Here is a 22502-nt window from a genome sequence, read left to right as displayed (position 1 = left end):
ATAAAATCTTTAGAAAAAAAAATCTCTTATAATCTGGATATTAATCCCGTATCAAATGCATGATTTGCAAAAACCTTTTCCCATTGTATGTGTTGTCTTTTTACTCTGTCCATAGTATCTTTTGACGCACAAATTTTTAAAATTTTCATGAAGTCCAGTTTGTCTTTTGTAGCTTCTACTTTTGGTATAATATCCAAGAAATCATTACCAAATCCAGTGTTGGGAAGCTTTGTCCTGTTCTAAGAATTTTATTTTAGGTCTTATTTTAGGTCATGGATCTATTTTGGGTTAATTTTTATGTATGTGTTAGGTAAATGAGTGGGAAGAACACATTCCTGTGTTTCTTCTTTATTCTCATATTGTTAACCACACTCACCATACTTCTGACAGCAGATGTATGAGGTTTCCACACATCAAGCAATTCTAGATTCAGTTCAATTCAATTCTGATGCTGTCTACCTGAAATTAGCATCAGATCCCACAAGTTAATGACTCAGTCTTACAAAACTACCCCTTTTAAGATTCTAATCACAAGTCTTCCAGACTGTCACCTGTACTGACCAGCTATAATTGAGGTTCCCATGACCTCCTCTTTGGGGATGATAATTTGTTATAATGGTACATAGAACTCAGGGAAACACTTTTGTTTACTGGTTTCTTACAAAGGAGGGTACAGAAGAATGGCCAAGTGAAGAGATACATAGGGCAAAGTCCAGAGGGGTCCTAAATTTATGAGCTGCTGTCCCTATGGAGTTGGAATGTATTGCCCTCCCGACATTTTAATGTGTTCATTAACTCAGAAGCTCTCTGAACCTTATTCTCTTTGGGTTTTTATGGAGGCTTTATCTTGTGGGTATGATTGATAGTTCGTGCTATTTCTCCCTTCCTTCTCTTGGAGAATGGGGGTTAGGGCTGAAAATTTCAAGCTTTTAATCAGGATGTAGTCTGTCTGGCGAGCAGTCTGTATCCAGGAGCCCACTGAGATCACCTCATTAAAACAAAAGATGCTGCTACTATACAGGAAACTCCCAACGGATTTAGGATCCCTCTGCCAGGAACCAGGGTCAAAGACAAAATATTAGAACAAAAGATGTTCTTAGTGCTCTTATCACTTAGGAAATGACAGGGGTTTTAGGAGTTCTGTATCATGAACTAGGGGCAGATATATATATATATATATTTATGTATATATATATGTATATATCTCATCACAGTAAGGGTCCAACTTCATTCTTTTCCATATGGATATCCAGTGTTCTAGCACTATTTGTTGAAAAGACTGTTCTTCCTCACTGAATGATCTTGGCACCCTTGTCAAGAATCATTTGGTCTTATTTACATTGTTTTACTTCTGGGCTGTTATCCAGTTGGTCTCTATGTCTTTGTACCAATACCACACTGTTTTGACTACTGTAGCTTTATAGTAAGTTTTGAAATCAGGAGATGTGAATCCTCTAGTTTTGTTCTTCTTTTACAAGATTGTTTTGGCTATTTGGGGTCCCTTGAAAGTCCATATAAATTTTAGGGCTAGTTTTTCTATTTCTACAAAAAAGTCATTGGAATTTTGAGAGGTATTGCTTTGAATCTCTAGATTGCTTGGAGTAGTGTTGACATTTTAACACTGTTGTCTTCCAGTCCATGAAAACTGAATGTCTTTTCATTTATGAAGATCTTTTAAAATTTCTTTAATCAATGTTTTGCAGTTTTCTTTCACCTCCTTGGTTAATTTTATTCTTTTTGATATTATTTTTATGTTATTTTAAGTGGAATTGTTTAATTTCCTTTTTATATTATTTATTTATATATTTAAGAGCAAGAGCTAGAATGGGGGGTGGGGGGGAGGAGGGTGGACAGAGGAAAAGGGAGAGAGAGTCTTTTTTTTTTTAAGACTTTATTATTTATTTATTTATTTATTCATTCATTCATTCATGAGAGACCCAGAGAGAGAGAGGCAGAGACACAGGCAGAGAGAGAAGCAGGCTCCATGCCAGGAGCTGGACGTGGGACTTGATCTCAGGACTCCAGGATCACGCCTTGAGTCGAAGGCAGACGCTTAACCGCTGAGCCACTCAGGCATCCCAGGGAGGAGAGAGAATCTTAAGCAGGCTTCATGCTCAGCATGGAGCCTAACATGGGGCTGGATCTCACAGTCCTGACTAAGATCATGACCTGAGTCAAAACCAAGAATCAGTCACTTAACCTACTGAGCCATCTGGGCACCCCTTAATTTCCATTTTATTTTTATTTTATTATTATTTTTTAAGATTTTATTTATTCACAAGAGACACACAGAGAGAGAGAGAGAGAGGCAGAGACACAGGCAGAAGCAGACTCCATCCATGTGGGGAGCGGGACCTGGGACATGATCCCAGGATTCCAGGATTCCAGGATCATGCCCTGGGCCAAAGGCAGGCTCTAACCGCTGAGCCACCCAGAGATCCCCTAATTTCCATTTTAGATAGTTCATTGTTAGGGTAAAGAAATGCAGCTATTATTTGTGTTGACTTTGTATCTTGCTACTTTGTTGAATCCATTTAATAGTTCTAACAGGATTTTTTTGTTTGGGACTTTTTTGGTGAGATCTTTAGGGTTTTCTACACATAAAAAATTATGTCCCAGTAGATTTTAAAGATAGATCTTTAGTCTCAGCTATACCACTTGTTATTCCTAGGTAAGAGTATTCTTAGACAACTTACCTAACCTCTTTAATCCTTGACTTTCTCAGTAGTGAAAATAAGGGCTTTATTACAGTGCCTATTACATAGTAATAGGTGCTTGGTAAATGGAAGCTGCTGGTATTTAATTTGGGAGAGTTTAGTAATTAAATACGAATAATAAAGATCTGAGTCTTAAGAGTTTTAGTTATAGATCAGAGACTGAGTGTGATTGCTTCTTGAAGGGACTTTTTTTGTTTTGTTTTGTTTTGTTTTTTTTGAAGGGACTTTAGATTCCATTTCTCCTGCCACTACCAGAGAGGGCATATTGCTTACTGCATAAAGCAAAGGTATCTGTGTAGTAGGAGGGAGGTAACAAAGATCACTGGTTATTGCCACGTTTCTCTCTAGGAATAACTGAAAAGTTAAAATATCCATCCCCAACAACCTAGAGCCAACAATCCAATCAGAAGTTAGAGAGTACTTAAATTTCAACTGAGATTTCACATCAACTTCCTACAGTGTCTATTAGTATATAAACAGATGAGAGGTGGGAAGAGAAACACTTCTTAGGATAGCACTCGAGTGACTACACTCGGGTAATCTAGAATGTTACCGAAGCCCTATCCAAATCGTTGAATGAGACATCTAGTTAAAATACTACGCCATTTATTGTCTGTGATTACCTTCCTTGAATCATACTTAAGTGATAGGTCAAGGATTACAGTATTATGGAAGTGGGTTGCCAAGTGGTGTTGCCATCCTCTTGTCTTCTAACTTTGGAGAAGAGATAGTTAGACCAAGGGTGAAATAGGAGAAGGATATAGAATAGTCCATACACTTTCTTCCAATTTCCCCTATGCATCTTAGTAGTTAGAGATTGGTTGAGGTTCAGGGTATTTTTTTTTTTTTTGCCCTAAAGATACATATTACCTTCTTCTTATTAATGTTATAAGTCAATTACAGTTTTGCCTAAATTGTGGTAACTAAATGCAGTATTATCCTAAATCCTTAGGAGAGCAATTAATGGAAAGGGAGTTAGCTCTGAGAGGAGGAGGAGGAGGAAGGTCGGAAAGATCATCTTGGAGCAAGGGATATTTCTCAGTTAAAATGGACCTGGATGGACCTGCCCAATAAAGGATTTGTAGTAGCAGTTGACATTAGACCTTGGCCCTGGGAGATTAGAGGGAGAAAGAGGTCCCCAAATTAATATCCAGGCAGTAAAATTAACCTTTATATCCATGGCACCTATTTTATCTGGTGGCATCCCAAGTCATCTCAGATGTTAGTAAATCTGAATGTAAACCAGAGTTCTGAAAAGCAAGCCAGTTAGGGGATAAAGGTCAGCAGATTTAGCTAACCCTTATTGAGCGCTTGTGGTGCTACCTGACTTGGTGTCTGGGGTACTTCTACGTAATTTCTTTTTAGAGTTTCAGCATTCTCAACTGATGATGGGTATGATGGCAATATCTATCTATCTCAGAGGATTATTGAGGAAAATGTAGTAAAAGATGGCTAGCATTCTGACACAAAGTAGGAGTAAATGGTGTAATGAGAAGAACAATATTTAAAGACAAGAGAGGTGGGGTGCCTTGCTGGCTTAGTGGAACGTGCAACTCTTGATCTGGGAATTGTGAATTCAAGCGCCTCATTGTATAGAGATTGCTTGAAAATAAATAAAATCTTTAGGGGTGCCTGCGTGGCTCAGTTGGTTGAGCAACCTACTCTTGGTTTCAGCTTGGGTCGTGATCTCAAACCTTGAGTTGGGCTCCATGCTCAGTGAAGAGTCTGAACTTCTCCCTCTGCCCCTCCTCCCAGTCTGTCTCCTTTCTCTTTCTATCTCTCTAAATGGGATAAATCTTTAAAAAAAAAACAAAAAACAGAAAAACTATATAGATAAAAATCGATTATGGCATAAGAACAGGATTCATTCATTCAAACATTTTCTATTTGCTGAAGCACTTCACTGCATCTTGGGGATACAGAAATAAATGGGTTCTCTCCACAAAAGAAACTTTTCTTTTAAAAATTTTATGTTATTCTTATCTTTTAAAAGATTTTATTTAGGGATCCCTGGATGGCACAGTGGTTTAGCGCCTGCCTTTGGCCTAGGGCGCGATTGTGGAGACCCGCGATCGAATCCCATGTCGGGCTCCCGGTGCATGGAGCCTGCTTCTCCCTCCGCCTGTGTCTCTGCCTCTCTCTCTCTCACTGTGTGCCTATCATAAATAAATAAAATAAAAAATAAAAATAAAAGATTTTATTTATTTATTCATGAGACACACACACACACACAGGCAGAGGGAGAAGCAGGCTCCTGCAGAAACCCGATGTGGGACTCCATCCCAGGACTCCAGGATCACTCCCTGGGCCAAAGGCAGGTGCTCAGTTGCTGAGCCACGCACACGGCCCTCTTTTAAAAATTTTAAATTCCAGTATAGTTAACATATGGTGTTAAATTAAAAAGCAAATTCCTTTGAGTGCAGGGGGAAACAGAGGGACACTTGGCTAGCTCAGTTGATAGAGCATGCAACTCTTGATCTTAAGGTTGTGAGTTCAAGCTCCACTGGGCATAGAGCATAATTTTCTTTTTTGAAGGTTTTATTTATTCATGAGAGGCAGAGAAAGAGGCAGAGAGACAGGCAGAGGGAGAAGCAGGCTCCCTGCTGGAAGCCCATTGCGGGACTCGATCCCAGGACCCCGGAATCACACCCTGAGCCAAAGGCAGACGCCCAACCACTGAGCCACCCAGGCATCCCGGGCATAGAGCATACTTAAAAAAAAAATAAAGCTCCTTTAAAAGTGAGTCAGGCTTTTGAATTCTAAAGAAATTAATTTGGGAGAGGCTGGAAAACCAGTGACTATGGTTATTAAACCAGCATTTCATCAGCTTCTCTGTTTCACCTGTCTTCTATAAGTGCCAGTAGCAAAGCTAATACAGCGTCTCTAGTCAAAACTGTAGTATTCTTTGTTCGAACAAGGTTAGCATTGCAGAACTCACTTTGGCATTGAAATGAGAATGAATACTGGCTTGAGACATATTTAGTTTTTTGACTCACATTGAAACTAAGCCCTATTTAGTGTAAATTGAAATAGTCCTTTCAAAGTGCATCTTGGCAATATCTATTAAGAACTTTAAAAATTATGTATATTCCTTGGCTCATTATTTTAATTGATTCCTAAAGGGCGAAATTCTAAATACAGAGAGACTTTTTAAGGAAAAATGTTCATCAAAGTGCTATTTTAATAGTGGAAAATCAGAAGCAGTTGTAACATCTGTATCTAAATTGTTTTGGCCAATTGGAATATTATAGAGTTATTAAAGTGGTTACGAAGACTAATGTATAAGAGTACTTGATATAATAACTAAGAGTGCTCAAAATTGTATGCATCTAGGAAAGAGGAGTCTCACAGGGAAGAAAATATAGAGAGCTCCTCACCTGGTGACTGTAAACAGTGATATGGGAGATGGGGCTGATTAACGGAAAAGGAGTAGTGGAGGGATTGGTTCCAAGCCAGGAAAGAAAACACCAAAAGAGCCCTACAAAGATCAAAAAGCAAAAGTGGGGGAGGCCCGGGTGGATCAGCTGTTTAGCGCTGACTTCAGCCCAGGGCATGATCCTGGAGACTGGGATCAAGTCCCACGTCGGGCTCCCTGCATGGAGCCTGCTTCTCCCTCTGCCTGTGTCTCTGCCCCGCTCTCTCTCTGTGTCTGTCATGAATAAATAAATAAAATCTTAAAAAAAAAAAAAAAGCAAAAGTGGATGGATTCTTATCAAGATGCATATAGTCTAGCAAAGAGAAGCAAGCCCATTAACTAGTTCCCTCTATAATTAAAAAAAAAAAAAAGTTTGGAATGGAGGTTGAACCAAAACCTGAAATCAGGGGTGCCTGGGTGGCTCATTTGGCTAAGCGGCGGACTCTTGATTTCGGCTCAGGTCATGATCTTAGGGTCGTGAGATGGAGCCCTGTGCCTGGCTCTAATCAGGGAGGAGTCCGCTTACTCACTCTCTCCCTCCATCCCTCTGCCCCTCCCCCTGCTCTTGCACGCGCGCGCGCGGTCTCTCTCTCTCTCTCTCTCTCTCTCTCTCTCTCTCTCTGTAAATAGATAAATAAAATCTTTAAAAAATCCCAGTCCTTTTCTTGAGGTGCAGTGAACTGGAAGGAAATACTAAAATGTAAACCAGCTGTATTAATAGCTATTGGGACCACAGGGAAATGTCCCTCTTCCCCATCTTTCTCTAGTTTATTTTTTTTATTTTTTATTTTTTTTCTCTAGTTTAATTTAAACTTTCTTTACCTGACTTGCACTAGGTTTGGAAAAAATACAAAACTGAGAAAAGGTAGTCAACTCTATCGGGCCTATGAGTGCAACTGTTTTCAGAGAGTGGGGTGGCAAATGAGTTCAACCATGTTTTGCATTTGACCTTTTGAGTAGATCTCTATCCATCCTACTGGCCAGCATTGAGATCAGGGAGTCTATTAACATGTGATGCATTTAGCATAGAGTGCATTCATCTTTGGCAATCTGTTTGCTTTACCAGGAGTGTCTGAGTGGCTCTGTCAGTTAAGTGGCAGGCTTGATTTCAGAGTAGTGAGACCTGTGCCCAGCTCTGCACTCAGCTGGGAGTGTTTTCTCTTCTCTTCTCTTCTCTTCTCTTCTCTTCTCTTCTCTTCTCTTCTCTTCTCTTCTCTTCTCTTCTCTTCTCTTCTCTCTCTCTCTCTCTCTCTCTCTCTCCCTCTCTCTCTCACACCCTCTGCCCTCCCCCCACTTGCACTCTCTCTCTAAAATTAACAAATCTTTAAAAAGCCACTTTGCTTTACCAGCAGTAAGTTTTTCTCACAAAGAGATGCAAAATTATTTCAACAGTTTTCCCCATTCTTACCAAATGACACAATCATTTAAGCTTGAGTATATCTTAGTACTTCTCTTCCACCCCGCATCTTTATCATCCAGTCCTTTTGGCTCTAGCTTTACAATATACCCCAAATCTGTCCTCTTCTTTCCCTCTTCACTGCTACCATCCTATTCTAAATTACCATTCTCTTGTCCTTGGACTTCTGTATAGTCTCTTAGCTAGTGTTTTTGCTCTCCTTCATGCCCTCTGCAATTAATTCTTCATACGGGCCGGAATGACTTTTTAAAAATCTACGTATGATCATGACACTCCTGCTGGACTTAGAATTAAAGATCTTGGTTCCTGATTCTCAGCCCTGTGCATTAGAGTCACCTGGAAATTCCTACTCCCCTCGGAAAAAAATTGTGCCACGGCTATGTATTCAGTGAATCTGATTAAATTGTTTGTGGTAGAGGTCTAGACTTCTGTAGATTCCCCTCAGGTACTTCAGGTATGCAAGTCAAACTGAGAAATGCCACTCTAGATGAGTGTTCTCCCCTGCCTTCTTCTCAGACCTTATTTGCCAGCTTGCCAAATTTGTTCTGCATTAGAAGTGTTCTCCCACTTTTGTTTTTTCTTGCTCAAGTAAACTTTCTACTTCAGAATTAGATTTATAGAAAAGTTGGGAAAATAGTACATAACTCCCCATGTCCCATGCACTCAGTGTTTCTTATTAACATGTTACATCATTAATTTGGTACTCTTGTTACAATTAATGAACCAATATTGATACATTAACTCAAGTCCCTACTTTAATCAGATTTCCTTCATTTTTACCTAATTTTTTTTTCCTGTTCTAGGACCCCATCTCAGATACCATATTACCCTTAGTACCCAACTTTCCTTGGGCTCCTCTTGGCTGTCACAGTTTCTCAGACGTTCCTTGTGGGGTTTTTTTTTTTTTTAAAGATTTTATTTATTCATGAGAGAAAGAGAGAGGCAGAGACACAGGCAGAGGGAGAAGCAGGCTCTATGCAGGGAGCCCGACGTGGAACTCGAACCCGGGTCTCCAGGATCACACCCTGGGCTAAAGGTGGCGCTGAACCGCTGAGCCACCGGGGCTGCCCCACGTTCCTTGTTTTTGATGATTTTGGCAGTTTTCAGGAGTACTAGTCAGGAATTTTGTGGAATATTCCTTAGTTGGAATCTGTCTGATGTTTTTCTCATGATTGGGTGACAGTTAATGGATTTTTGGGAAGGAATACCACAGAGGTAAAGTGCTTTTTTATTATATCTTATCAAGGGTACATAATGTCAACACGATTTATCACCATTGACATTGACTTGATCACCTGGTTGTGGTAGTGTTGGTAGTGTGTTGTAGGGTTTCTCAACTCTAAAGTTAATCTTTTCCCCTCCTTTCCCGTATTGTACTCTCTGGAAGAAAGTCACTGCACATAGCTCACACTTAAGGAGTAGAGAGTTATGTTCTGCTTCCTTGAAGGCATAGTATCTACACAGTCTTTTGGATTTGTTTTGCACAGGATGTTTGTTCTCCCCTATTTATTCAGTTATGTATTTATGTGGACTTCAGGATGTTTATTTTGTATTTATTATTATAATCTATGACTGTTTTTGTATTTTGTTACTCAGATTTGGCCTCTGGCAGCTCTTTGAGTTGACTCTTCTTGATATACCTCCATCATTGTTTGGTTCTTTGGGGCACTTCCTTACTTTTTGGCACTAGGAGATTCTCTAGGCTCACTTGTATATTTCCTGCCCTAGTCCTAGGATCACCCATTTCTCCAAGGAACTTGGTTCCTTTTTTTGGAGAATGGTTTAGCAACTGAAATTTGGGCATTCTTTGTGCTTGTTACTGGTGTGTGTGTTGTGTTTCTAGGAGCTCTGAGCTGATGGAGCAAGTACATATATATACACTAAGTTAACTACTTCTGTCTATAACCATTCTGTATTAAACTAAACATGAGTTGATTCAGATGTCTCCAACTCTAATCCATTACCACATAGATCATTCTAGACTTCTGTCCTTGGTTATCTTTAATTTCCCACTTCAACACTGAGAAAACTGGCTCCCTGCCTCTGTTTATTTAATTGTTCAGTTCCTGTATATGTGGGTTTTTTTTTTTTTTTAGATTAATTTATTTATTCACGAGAGATAGAAAGTAAAGACATAGGCCGAGGGAGAAGCCAGCTTCCTGCAGGGAGCGGAATGCAGGACTCCATCCCGGGGCCCCAGGATCACGCCCTGAGGCAAATGTTCAGACACTCAGCTGCTGAGCCACCCAGGTGTCCCCCTGTATGTTTATCGATTTAGTGGCTTTAAAATTAACACCCAGTGGCAAACAGCTGTATCCACTGGAGAACAGCTCTTATGTGGAGTTTCCTTTGCCTGTAGTCTTACAGACTCCATTTCCACAGGTATTTACATTAGTTCCTTTATGCTTCACCCCCTTCATTGAGGTTGTTTCCGTGTATTTATAATATAATTAGATTATTTTGTCGTAATCTGTATTCCATCTTAGGATCCTCTGACCTTTTAAATGATTTTTTTAAATTTACTTGCATTAAGATTCACTCTGCTATAAAGTTCTGTGAGCTTTGACAAATACATAGTGTCATATATCCATTTGCACTTGTTGTTTTTGCACTTGTTGTCCTGCCCAGACTACTCTTTCTGCATATTTTTCCATGAATGGACCCTTACCTTTCACCAGCTTTCTGCTGAAATGTGTCATAGTGTCATATATCCATTTGTACTTGTTTTTGCACTTGTTGTTCTTCTTATTAACATGTTACATGTTGTTGTTCTGCCCAGACTACTCTTTCTGCATATTTTTCCATGAATGGACCCTTACCTTTCATCAGCTTTGTGCTGAAATGTTAGCTCCTTTTAGAGAGTTTTCCTCAATCCAAAGGAATCCCCTACCCTAAAAGAGTGTTTATTTATTTGCTTTGTGCGTGTGATTTGTTTTGGTCAGTCTGCCTCTGGTAGGATATAAACTTAATGAGTGCAGGAACTGAATTTGTATCCTGGGTATGTAGAATACTGGGTCAGTGAACATTTGTTGATAGATAAATAAATAGTCCTGTCCTAGGTGTGTCCAGCATTGCATTATTCCTAGTGCATGGTTTTAGTACTCACCAGTAGTGATCAAAAGCAGGCTTGTTCAGTTGGACTTCCAGTTTACCCTGATTCACTACTTACAAGAGTTTTGCATGCAAATTAGGGTATTTCAGTATATTGAAGATATATTGAGCAATTACTGATTGTTCTCTCCTATAATGGTTCTCTTTTTCTAAAAAAAAAAAAAAAGTAAGTGACATACAGTATAATCTCTTGTCCTGGGTAGAACTATATAATACCATGAATTTCCCAGCCTGGCTATACATTAGGATTCATTGAGGAGCTTAAAGAAGAAGAAAAAAAAAAAAATCCTGGGCTTCATCTGTGACTTACTGATCTTCAGGAAGATTCTGCAAATTTGTGTTTTAACAGCCAGCTTAACATCTATTCAAAACATTTGGAATTTTAAGCACCAAGGTATTAGTATGTAATGAGACTTGGTGAGAATGTCTAGAGGATTTCAGTTTATAGTGACAATTACCAAAGCTTACATAAAGGTCTTTTTAATTTGGACTTTTTCTATAACTTTTTAAGTTACTCTGTGCTATAGATATATCCCAGATCTTGCTCTCAAGGAGCTTGTATCCTCTGATAAGGTAATAGAATGAGTATAAATAATCATGGTAGGGGCGCCTGGGTGGCTCAGTGGGTGAAGTGTCTGCCTTCAGCTCAGGTCCTGGGATTGAGCCCCACATCAGGCTCCCTGCTCAGCAGGGAGTCTACAACCCCCTCCCTTCTGCCACTCTCGCTGGTTGTTCTCTCCCCCTCTTTTTCATAGAAAAATAAAATTCTTTTTAGAAAAATAATAATCATGGTAGAAGGTAGAAAATAATAGTTACATAAGAGAGATAGAAAACAATTTAAAGCAGAATGGCCATTCACCCTGAGAAGGTAAAAGTAGTCTAAACCTTTTATTTTATTTTATTTTTTTAAGATTTTATTTATTTATTTGAGAGAGAGCATGAGCAGAGGGGAGGAGGAAGAGGGAAAAGCAGACTCCCTGCTGTGCGGGTAGCCTGATGTGAGGCTTGATCCCAGGACCCTGGGATCATGACCTGAGCCAAGGCACACTTAAGTGACTGACCCACCCAGGCACCTGAGTAGAGTCTAATTCTTTTTTTTTTTTTAAGATGATATTGATTTATTCATGAGAGACACAGGCAGAGGGAGAAGCAGGCTCCATGCAGGGAGCCCAATGCAGGATTCGATTCTCAGGACCCCAGGATTGCACCATGGGCTGAAGGCGGCTCCAAACCGCTGAGCCACCCAGGCTTCCCAGTAGAGTCTAATTCTTAAAGAGAATGTATATGAAGAGGGGAAACCCTGGATGTCCCAGTCTTCTGCAAAAAGCTGTGAGAAAATTGGAAGTTAAGAGAAAAGTCGGCAGTAGCCAAATTGAGAAGAGGCCTGGAATGGTCAAAACTAAAGTCCAGACTATTAGAGCTGTGAAAGCCAGTGGTGTTTTTTGTTTTGTTTTGTTTTTTTTCTTGTAAGAGGGCTGGGGAGAGACAGAGGGATAGAGAATTCTGTCTCCACACTTAGCACAAAGCCTGATGTGGGGCTTGATCTCATGACCTAAGTTGGACACTTAAGCCACTCAGCTGCCCCAAAGCCAATGGGTCTAATTAATAGAGCTCTAGAGTAATTAAAAGAGCTTTCCAATTTCAGTTTTGAATTTTGTACAGTATTTTGGGCAGCCTCCGTGGCGCAGTGGTTTAGCGCCGCCTGCAGCCCAGGGTGTGGTCCTGGAGACCCCGGATCGGGCTTCCTGCATGGATCCCTCTTCTCCCTCTGCCTGTGTCTCTGCCTATTCCTCTCTCTCTGAATGAATAAATAAACAAATCTTAAAAAAAAAAAAAAAAAAGAAATTTGTACAGTATTTTTTTTTATTTTTTTAAAATTTTTTTTTAAATTTTTATTTATTTATGATAGTCGCACAGAGAGAGAGAGAGAGAGGCAGAGACACAGGCAGAGGGAGAAGCAGGCTCCATGCACCAGGAGCCCGATGTGGGATTCGATCCCGGGTCTCCAGGATCGCGACCTGGGCCAAAGGCAGGCGCCAAACCGCTGCGCCACCCAGGGATCCCTGTACAGTATTTTAAACATAAAACACTTTTTCCTATCAAAATTTACATATTAGTTGGGTTTTAAAAAAATAAACAATTGCATACCTAAATAATACAAACTTCAGGTTTTTTGTTTTTTTAAGGTCTGGAAAGGACAATCAGTCCAAAAACTAAGTCCCTCATGGTGCACATAAAGGAAGCTAATCTTTTATTATTTATTCTATTTAAATATTTATTTATTCATGAGAGACACAGAGAGAGAGGTAGAGACACAGGCAGAGGGAGAAGCAGGATCCCTGCAGGAAGCCCGCACGGGACTGGATCCTAATCCGGGATCATATCCTGAGCCGAAGGCAGACACACTCAACCGCTGAGCCACCCAGGCGTCCCTATTATCATTATTATTATTATTTTTAAAGACTTTACTTATTCATAAGAGACAGGCAGAGACATAGGTAGAGGGAGAAGCAGGCTCTCTATGGAGAGCCCGATGTAGGACTTAATTCCAGGACCCCAGGATCAAGACCTGAGCCAAAGGCAGATGCTTAACTACTGAACCACCCAGGTGTCCTACTAAAATATTTTAGAATTAAATCCTAAGGGGTTAAAGTGTGTCTAGTCCATGGTTATAGGGTACAGGAATAAGGCGGAACCTCAGGCTCCTGATTCAGAAGTGCATGTTACCACAATATTGTGAGGTTGAGATCAGTCTCTTTCTCCTGCTGCTTGCTGGTTGTTAAGAGGAATTTCTTTAGAACAGAGACTTTATCCTATTCATCTCTGTATGTATCTTTTGGGCATAGTAAGCAGTATATAGAATAGACAATAACAATAGACATTTGTTATATGAAAGGATGGATGGATGGATTTGGCTTTTGTATTAGACCTCAAAAGAAGTCTAGGATTTAGCTTTGTGCAAATTTCTGGTTATTATAAACTTCAGAAGAGATGGCAGGCCCAGGGATTAAATTAAGAGTCATCTGAGTAGAAAGGGCAGTTAAAGACTAAGGATTAAATGAGATTGTGGGTGTGGGGGTTGAGGAGGCACCTGAGTGGCTTAGTTGGTTTAGTGTCTGACTCTTGGTTTTGGTTCAGGTCATGATTTCAGGGTCATGAGATTGAGCCCCATGTCGGGCTCCACGCTTAGTACAGAGTCTGCTTCAGATTCCCTGCTTCCCTCTCAGTACATACATATATACATACAATCTTTAAATGAGATTTCCAGGGAGGGGGAGGTATAGAGAGATGAAAGGACATTCCATGTAGAGGGGTGGAAGACGAGGAGCCAGAGAAGGAACAAAGTGAAATCTGAGGACAGTCCAAGGAGAAGGGAAAAGGGAAAAATACCATAGAGAAATCTAAGTGGGACACCTGGGTGACTCAGCGGTTGGGTGTCTGCCTTCGGCTCGGGGCGTGATCCCAGAGTATGGGATCGGGTCCTGCATCGGGCTCCCTGTGAGGGGCCTCCTTCTCCCTCTGCCTGTGTCTCTGCCTCTCTCTTTGTGTGTTTCTCATGAATAAATAATAAATAAATAAATCTTTGAAAAAATAGGGAAGTCTAAACAGACTCAGTTTTACACAGTTCATGTTATAAGGTAGGTTATGTGCTAGTAGGCAAAATGATGTAAGTTATTGAAAGGCATTACCTTTTCTCAGGAAACTTGTATTTTTATATTATTATGCATTATAAACAAGTGTTGAATTAAATAGTATTTTGCTGGACCCAGTGGTTGAAGAAATACTTAATTTTTTTAAACTTAAATTTGGGAGGAGAAATTGATTTTAATCACTAGTCATCTTAATTGAAAGCCTTGAAGTTTTAAATGGTAAGAAACTCATTCTTTTGTTCTATAGGAGTAATACCTGCTATAACTGACTAGATAAATTCTGAATAGTGACATTTTTGCCATATTTGAACACCTATCTTCAATACTTTTCAATGTAGTTTCCCAGCAGCATTCATAAGTATTAGGGAAATATCTACATATATACTGTTGGTTTCTCCCTAAGTAACTTTTTGGTTTTTCCTTCTTTTCAGGATCTGACTGGCATAGAATCTATGGATCAATGTCGCCATACCTTGGAACAGCATAACTGGAACATAGAGGTATAGGGGAATTCATTCTGAGCTTATTTCTTTTTTCCTGGTTTGATGAACCAAAGACCACTTTTCCACAGCAAGAATTCTCTCTTCATAGTTTCTTTTTCCTTCAAATTTGCAACTCTTTAGTCTTTAAATGTGTAGGAAAGATAAAAATTATGATCAAAGTGGACACCTGGGTGGCTGGGTGGTTGAGTGTCTGCCTTTGGCTCAGGGTGTGGTCCTGGGGTCCTGGGATTAAGTCCCTCATCAGGCTCCCTATGGGGAGTCTGCTTCTCCCTTTGCCTATGTCTGCCTCTCTCTCTGTCTTTCATGAATAAATGAATAAAATCTTTTTAAAAAAATTATGATCAAAGTTTATTATAAAATTAAGGGGCACCTGAGTGGCTTAGTGAGTTAAGTATCTGTCGTTGGTTCCAGTCATGATTCCAGAGTCCTGGGATTGATCTCTATATGGGTCTTCCCCCTCGGTGGGAATCTGCTTCTCTCTTTACCTCCCCCCCACCCCCCCATTCTCTCTCTCTCTCTCTCTCTAAGTAAATAAAATCTTTAGAAGAGGGCAGCCCCAATGGCCCAGTGGTTTAGCGCCGCCTTCAGCCCAGGTTGTGATCCTGGAGACCTGGGATCAAGTCCTGCCTCGGGCTCCCTGCATGGAGCCTGCTTCTCCCTCTGCCTGTGCCTCTGCCTCTCTCTATCTCTGTCTGTCATGAATTTAAAAAAAAAAAAAATCTTTGGAAGAAAAGTATTATAAAATTTTATAAAAGATGATGACCGAGGATGCCCGGTGGCTCAGCAGTTGAGCATCTGTCTTTTGCTCGGGGCATGATCACCTTAATGTGAACCTCTTATTGCATATTTTATAGTTTATTCTTCTATATTTTCTTGGTAGCTAGCTGTGTCGTCTGCAACTCTTGATTTTTCCCCCATATATAGATCTTTTATTTCTTTTACTTGATCATTGAATTTCTAGAACAACAGTGTCACTTAGTAATAATAGCAAACATTGGCCTCTAATGTTTTATTATCGAGTGTGATGTTGTTTTGAGATACATCACTAAAGATTAGTAAGCTCCATGAGAGCAGAGATAATTTTTTTAAAGATTATTTATTTATTTATTTATTTATTCATAGAGACACACAGAGAGAGAGAGGCGCAGAGACACAGGCAGAGGGAGAAGCAGGCACCATGCAGGGAGCCAGACTTGGGACTCGATCCAGGGTCTCCAGGATCACGCCCTAGACTGCAGGTGGTGCTAAACCGCTGCGCCACCGAGGCTGCCCCTATTTTTTGGTTTTGTTAATAACTGCTGTCTTCCTAGCATCTGAAACATTCCAACACATCATTAGGCACTCAATATATATCTGCCAACTATTTTCCAATTTTAGTATATTCATACGATCTCTGTTGAGATTACTGTTTTAATTATAGTATGTTAATTGAAGAGGGTGCTAGATTTCATAAAATATTCCTGAGTTATATTTAGTTATTCAACACACTTTTTTTTTTTTTTTTTTTTTTATTCAACACACTTTTGAGCAACTAAATTCTAGGTCTGGCACTATACCAGAGAACAAGATTAATATCCTACTCCCGTGGAGCTTAATTCTAGATAATTTCAATTTGTAATAAATGCTGTGAATAAGATGACTGTAGAAAATGTCACAGGATCTGAGAGTTATTCTAAATAGGGTGATAAAGTAAGGCATTTCTGAGGAGGTTATATTTGAGCTGACACCTGAATGATGAATATGAGCATTTGGGGCAGGGAATGCGTTTTAGACAGAGGGAATGAATGATGTTGCTCTGTATGATAATTTTGTGCTATCTCCTTGTTAGATTTTTATTTCAAGCATGTGCTGGCTTTATAAGATGACTGACTTGATAAAATGAATTGAAAAGGTTACATAGGGTAGATTTGAAAGAAAGCACATGAAAATTTATTTCTGCCAATTTTCTTTTAACTTTTTCAAGTTTCCCCCATCATTCATAATTTGCTATATCTTTCTCTTTTAATATTTTATTTATTTATTTGAGAGAGAGACAGAGGACAAGCAGGGGAGGGGCAGAGGGAGAGGGAGAAACAGACTCCCCATTGAGCAGGGAGCCTGACATGGGGCTCAGTCCCAGGACCTTGGGATCATGACCTGAACCGAAGGCAGATGTTAAACCAACTGAGCCATCCAGGTGCCCCTTTACTACATCTTTCTTGATAAGCTTTCTTAGAAGATGCTTTTTCCCCAGAGATTTTCTCTCTCTTTTCTTTTTTTTTTTACATAGGCTATACAAAGGAACATATCTTCTGCTCTTTTCTGTATCTATTGTTGCCCCTTCTCTCTCTCTCTCTCTTTTTTTTTTTAAGATTTTATTCATTTGAGAGAGAGAGCTTGTGTACAGATGGGGAGAGAAGCAGAGGAAGAGGGAGAAGCAGACTCCCCCTTGAGCCCATGATGGACTTCATCCCAGAACCCTGAAATTATGACCCGAACTGAAGGCAGAGACACTTAACCAACTGTTTCACCCAGGCACCACTTTTTTTTCCCCTTCTTAATAAGTGAGACTTGATGGAGACTGGTTTATTTTATTGTTTATATGTTTGGTTTATGAAAAGCTCTTGTATTTATCAGCTCCTTTTTTCTGTTTCTTTTTTTTTTTTTTTTTTTAAGAAAAATCTAAAAAAAAAAAAAAACCCCAAAAATTAAAAAAAAAATATTTTCACACTTCTTGTAGATCTGTACTCTTTTTTTAGCATATTGATTTTTATAGCTTGGTTAATTTATTTGTGTTCTTTCTTGCATTTAAGGTTATGAATTTCTTCTGAAAATATACTTTTAAAGTTTAGATTTTCTTCTTTGACCCAAAAGTTATTTAAGAACATACATGGAATTCCTCATATCTTGTTTTTTTGTTTATTATTTTCATATTAATTTTTCATTTTATTTCATATAGATATGTATTGAGGTTTTTGTGTCTTAATGTTCCATTAACATTATGAAATATATATATATATACATAATCATTATATATATAAAATATATATATAATAATATGAAAAGTACAATTGCTGGGTCGTAGGGCAGGTCTACTTTTAACTCTTTGAGGAACCTCCACAGAGTTTTCCAGAGTGGCTGCACCAGTTCACATTCCCACCAACAATGTAAGAGGGTTCCCTTTTCTCCGCATCCTCTCCAACATTTGTGGTTTCCTGCCTGGTTAATTTTCCCCATTCTCACTGGTGTGAGGTGGTATCTCATTGTGGTTTTGATTTGTATTTCCCTGATGGCAAGTGATGCAGAGCATTTTCTCATGTGCGTGTTGGCCATGTCTATGTCTTCCTCTGTGAGATTTCTCTTCATGTCTTTTGCCCATTTCATGATTGAATTGTTTCTTTGGTGTTGAGTTTAATAAGTTCTTTATAGATCTTGGAAACTAGCCCTTTATCTGATACGTCATTTGCAAATATCTTCTCCCATTCTGTAAGTTGTCTTTTAGTTTTGCTGACTGTATCCTTTGCAAAAGCTTCTTATCTTGATGAAGTCCCAATAGTTCATTTTTGCTTTTGTTTCTTTTGCCTTCGTGGATGTATCTTGCAAGAAGTTACTGTGACCAAGTTCAAAAAGGGTGTTGCCTGTGTTCTTCTCTAGGATTTTGATGGAATCTTGTCTCACATTTAGATCTTTCATCCATTTTGAGTTTCTCTTTGTGTATGGTGAAAGAGAGTGGTCTAGTTTCATTCTTCTGCATGTGGATATCCAATTTTCCCAGCATCATTTATTGAAGAGACTGTCTTTCTTCCAATGGATAGTCTTTCCTCCTTTATCGAATATTAGTTGACCATAAAGTTGAGGGTCCACTTCTGGGTTCTCTATTCTGTTCCATTGATCTATGTGTCTGTTTTTGTGCCAGTACCACACTGTCTTGATGACCACAGCTTTGTAGTACAACCTGAAATCTGGCATTGTGATGCCCCCAGCTATGGTTTTCTTTTTTAAAATTCCCCTGGCTATTCCCCTGGCTTTCTGATTCCACACAAATCTTAAAATAATTTGTTCTAACTCTCTGAAGAAAGTCCATGGTATTTTGATAGGGATTGCATTAAACGTGTATATTGCCCTGGATAACATTGACATTTTCACAATATTAATTCTGCCAATCCTTGAGCATGGAATATTTTTCCATCTCTTTGTGTCTTCCTCAATGTCTTTCAGAAGTGTTCTATAGTTTTTAGGGTGTAGATCCTTTACCTCTTTGGTTAGGTTTATTCCTAGGTATCTTATGCTTTTGGGTGCAATTGTAAATGGGATTGACTCCTTAATTTCTCTTTCTTCAGTCTCATTGTTAGTGTATAGAAATGCCACTGATTTCTGGGCATTGATTTTGTATCCTGCCACGCTACCAAATTGCTGTATGAGTTCTAGCAATCTTGGGGTGGAGACTTTTGGGTTTTCTATGTAGAGTATCATGTCATCGGCGAAGAGGGAGAGTTTGACTTCTTTGCCAATTTGAATGCCTTTAATGTCTTTTTGTTGTCTGATTTCTGAGGCGAGGACTTCCAGTACTATGTTGAATAGCAGTGGTGAGAGAGGACATCCCTGTCTTGTTCCTGATCTTAGGGGAAAGGCTCCCAGTGCTTCCCCATTGAGAATGCTATTTGCTGTGGGCTTTTCGTAGATGGCTTTTAAGATGTTGAGGAATGTTCCCTCTATCCCTACACTCTGAAGAGTTTTGATCAGAAATGGATGCTGTATTTTGTCAAATGCTTTCTCTGCATCTAATGAGAGGATCATATGGTTCTTGGTTTTTCTCTTGCTGATATGATGAATCACATTGATTGTTTTATGAGTGTTTTTTTTTTTATTTTTTTTTTATTTTTATTATTATTTTTTTTTATTTATGATAGGCACACAGTGAGAGAGAGAGGCAGAGACACAGGCAGAGGGAGAAGCAGGCTCCATGCACCGGGAGCCCGACATGGGATTCGATCCCAGGTCTCCAGGATCGCGCCCTGGGCCAAAGGCAGGCGCCAAACCGCTGCGCCACCCAGGGATCCCATGTTTTATGAGTGTTGAACCAGCCTTGTGTCCTGGGAATAAATCCTACTTGGTCATGGTGAATAATTTTCTTAATGTATTGTTGGATCCTATTGGCTAGTATCTTGTTGAGAATTTTTACATCCATGTTCATCAGGGATATTGGTCTGTAATTCTCCTTTTTGGTGGGGTCTTTGTCTGGTTTTGGAATTAAGGTGATGCTGGCCTCATAGAACGAATTTGGAAGTACTCCATCTCTTTCTATCTTTCCAAACAGCTTTAGGAGAATAGGTATGGTTTCTTCTTTAAACGTTTGATAGAATTCCCCTGGGAAGCCATCTGCCCTCGACTTTTGTGTCTTGGGAGGTTTTTGATGACTGCTTCAATTTCCTCCCTGGTTATTGGCCTGTTCAGGTTTTCTATTTCTTCCTGTTCCAGTTTTGGTAGTTTGTGGCTTTCCAGGAATGTGTCCATTTCTTCTAGATTGCCTAATTTATTGGCGTATAGCTGTTCATAATATGTTTTTAAAATCATTTGTATTTCCTTAGTGTTGGTAGTGATCTCTCCTTTCTCATTCATGATTTTATTAATTTGAGTCTTCTCTCTCTTCTTTTTAATAAGGCTGGCTAATGGTTTATCTATCTTATTAATTCTTTCAAAGAACCAACTCCTGGTTCTGTTGATCTGTTCCACAGTTCTTCTGGTCTCGATTTCGTTGAGTTCTGCTCGAATCTTTATTAACTCTCTTCTTCTCCTGGGTGTAGGATCTATTTGCTGTTTTTTCTCTAGCTCCTTTATGTGTAAGGTTAGCTTTTGTATTTGAGTTCTTTCCAGTTTTTGAATGGATGCTTGTATTGTGATGTATTTCCCCCTTAGGACTGCTTTTGCTGCATCCCAAAGATTTTGAACGGTTGTATCTTCATTCTCATTAGTTTCCATGAATCTTTTTAATTCTTCCTGAATTTCCTGATTGACCCTTTCATCTTTTAGCAGGATGGTCCTTAACCTCCTCGTGTTTGAGGTCCTTCCAAACTTCTTGTTGTGATTTAGTTCTAATTTCAAAGCATTATGGTCTGAGAATATGCAGGGGACAATCCCAATCTTTTGGTATCGGTTCAGACCCGATTTGTGACCCAGTATGTGGTCTATTCTGGAGAAAGTTCCATGTGCACTTGAGAAGAATGTGAATTCAGTTGAGTTTGGATGTAAAGTTCTGTAGATATCTGTGAAATCCATCTGGTCCAGTGTATCATTTAAAGCTCTCGTTTCTTTGGAGATGTTTTGCTTGGAAGACCTATCGAGTATAGAAAGAGCTAGATTGAAGTCACCAAGTATAAGTGTATTATTATCTAAGTATTTCTTCACTTTGGTTATTAATTGATTTATATATTTGGCAGCTCCCACATTCGGGGCATATATATTGAGGATTGTTAAGTCCTCTTGTTATAGATAGATCCTTTGAGTGTGATATAATGTCCCTCTTCATCTCTCACTGCAGTCTGTGGGGTAAATTTTAGTTTATCTGATATAAGGATGGCTACCCCTGCTTTCTTTTGAGGACCAGTTGAATGGTAAATGGTTCTCCAACCTTTTATTTTCAGGCTGTAGGTGTCCTTCTGTCTAAAATGAAGTCTCTTGTAGACAGCAAATAGATGGGTCCTGCTTTTTAATCCAGTCTGAAACCCTGCACCTTTTGATGGGGTCATTAAGCCCGTTCACGTTCAGAGTTACTATTGAGAGATATGAGTTTAGTGTCACCATGATATCTATTCAGTCCTTGTTTTTGTGGATTGTTCCACTGAGCTTCTTCTTAAAGAGGAATTTTAAGAGTCCCCCTTAATGTTTTTCTGTATGTTGGTAAATTGAACACCAATAAAAATTAATTTAAAAAAAAAAAAAAAGAGTCCCCCTTAAAATTTCTTCCAGAGCTGGTTTGGAGGTCACATATTCTTTCAGTTCCTGCCTGTCTTGGAAACTCTTTATCTCTCCTTCCATTTCAAATGAGAGTCTTGCTGGATAAAGTATTCTTGGTTGCATGTTCTTCTCATTTTGGACCCTGAATATATCCTGCCAGCCCTTTCTAGCCTGCCAGATCTCTGTGGAGAGGTCTGCTGTTACCCTAATACTCCTCCCCATAAAAGTCAGGGATTTCTTGTCTCTTGCTGCTTTAAGGATCTTCTCTTTATCTTTGGAATTTGCAAGCTTAACTATTAAATGTCGAGGTGTTGAACGGTTTTTATTGATTTTAGGGGGGGATCTCTCTATTTCCTGGATCTGAATGCCTGTTTCCCTTCCCAGATTAGGAAAGTTTTCAGCTAGGATTTGTTCAAATACATATTCTGGCCCTCTGGCCCTTTCGGTGCCCTCAGGGACCCCAATTAAACGTAGGTTTTTCTTCCTCAGGCTGTCGTTTATTTCCCTTAATCTATCTTCATGGTCTTTTAATTGTTTGTCTCTTTTTTCTTCAGTTTCCCTCTTTGCCATCAACATGTCTTCTATGTCACTCACTCGTTCTTCCACCTCGTTAACCCTCGTCGTTAAGGACTTCTAGTTTGGATTGCATCTCATTTAATTGATTTTTAATATCTGCCTGATTAGCTCTAAATTCTGCAATCATGAAGTCTCTTGAGTCCTTTATGCTTTTTTCTAGAGCCACCAGTAGCTGTATAA

At 39.3% G+C, this 22502-nt stretch overlaps 1 protein-coding gene across 6 annotated transcripts in view; it reads left to right on the top strand.

Annotated features, from left to right (window-relative positions):
* Positions 1-22502, top strand: part of FAF2 (Fas associated factor family member 2) — a 102646-nt gene that overhangs the window by 54099 nt on the left and 26045 nt on the right. For all 6 annotated transcript variants that reach the window (XM_072756545.1, XM_072756544.1, XM_072756546.1 and 3 more), the window contains one exon: positions 14742-14810. In XM_072756545.1, the coding sequence (XP_072612646.1) occupies positions 14763-14810 (48 nt within the window). In that variant the 5' untranslated portion in view covers positions 14742-14762. The remainder of the gene's footprint in view (positions 1-14741; positions 14811-22502) is intronic.

The sequence above is a fragment of the Vulpes vulpes genome, chromosome 4 (assembly GCF_048418805.1).
Source record: "Vulpes vulpes isolate BD-2025 chromosome 4, VulVul3, whole genome shotgun sequence".
In the NCBI taxonomy this organism is placed as follows: Eukaryota; Metazoa; Chordata; class Mammalia; order Carnivora; family Canidae; genus Vulpes; species Vulpes vulpes.
This window is presented reverse-complemented; position numbering and strand designations above follow the sequence as displayed.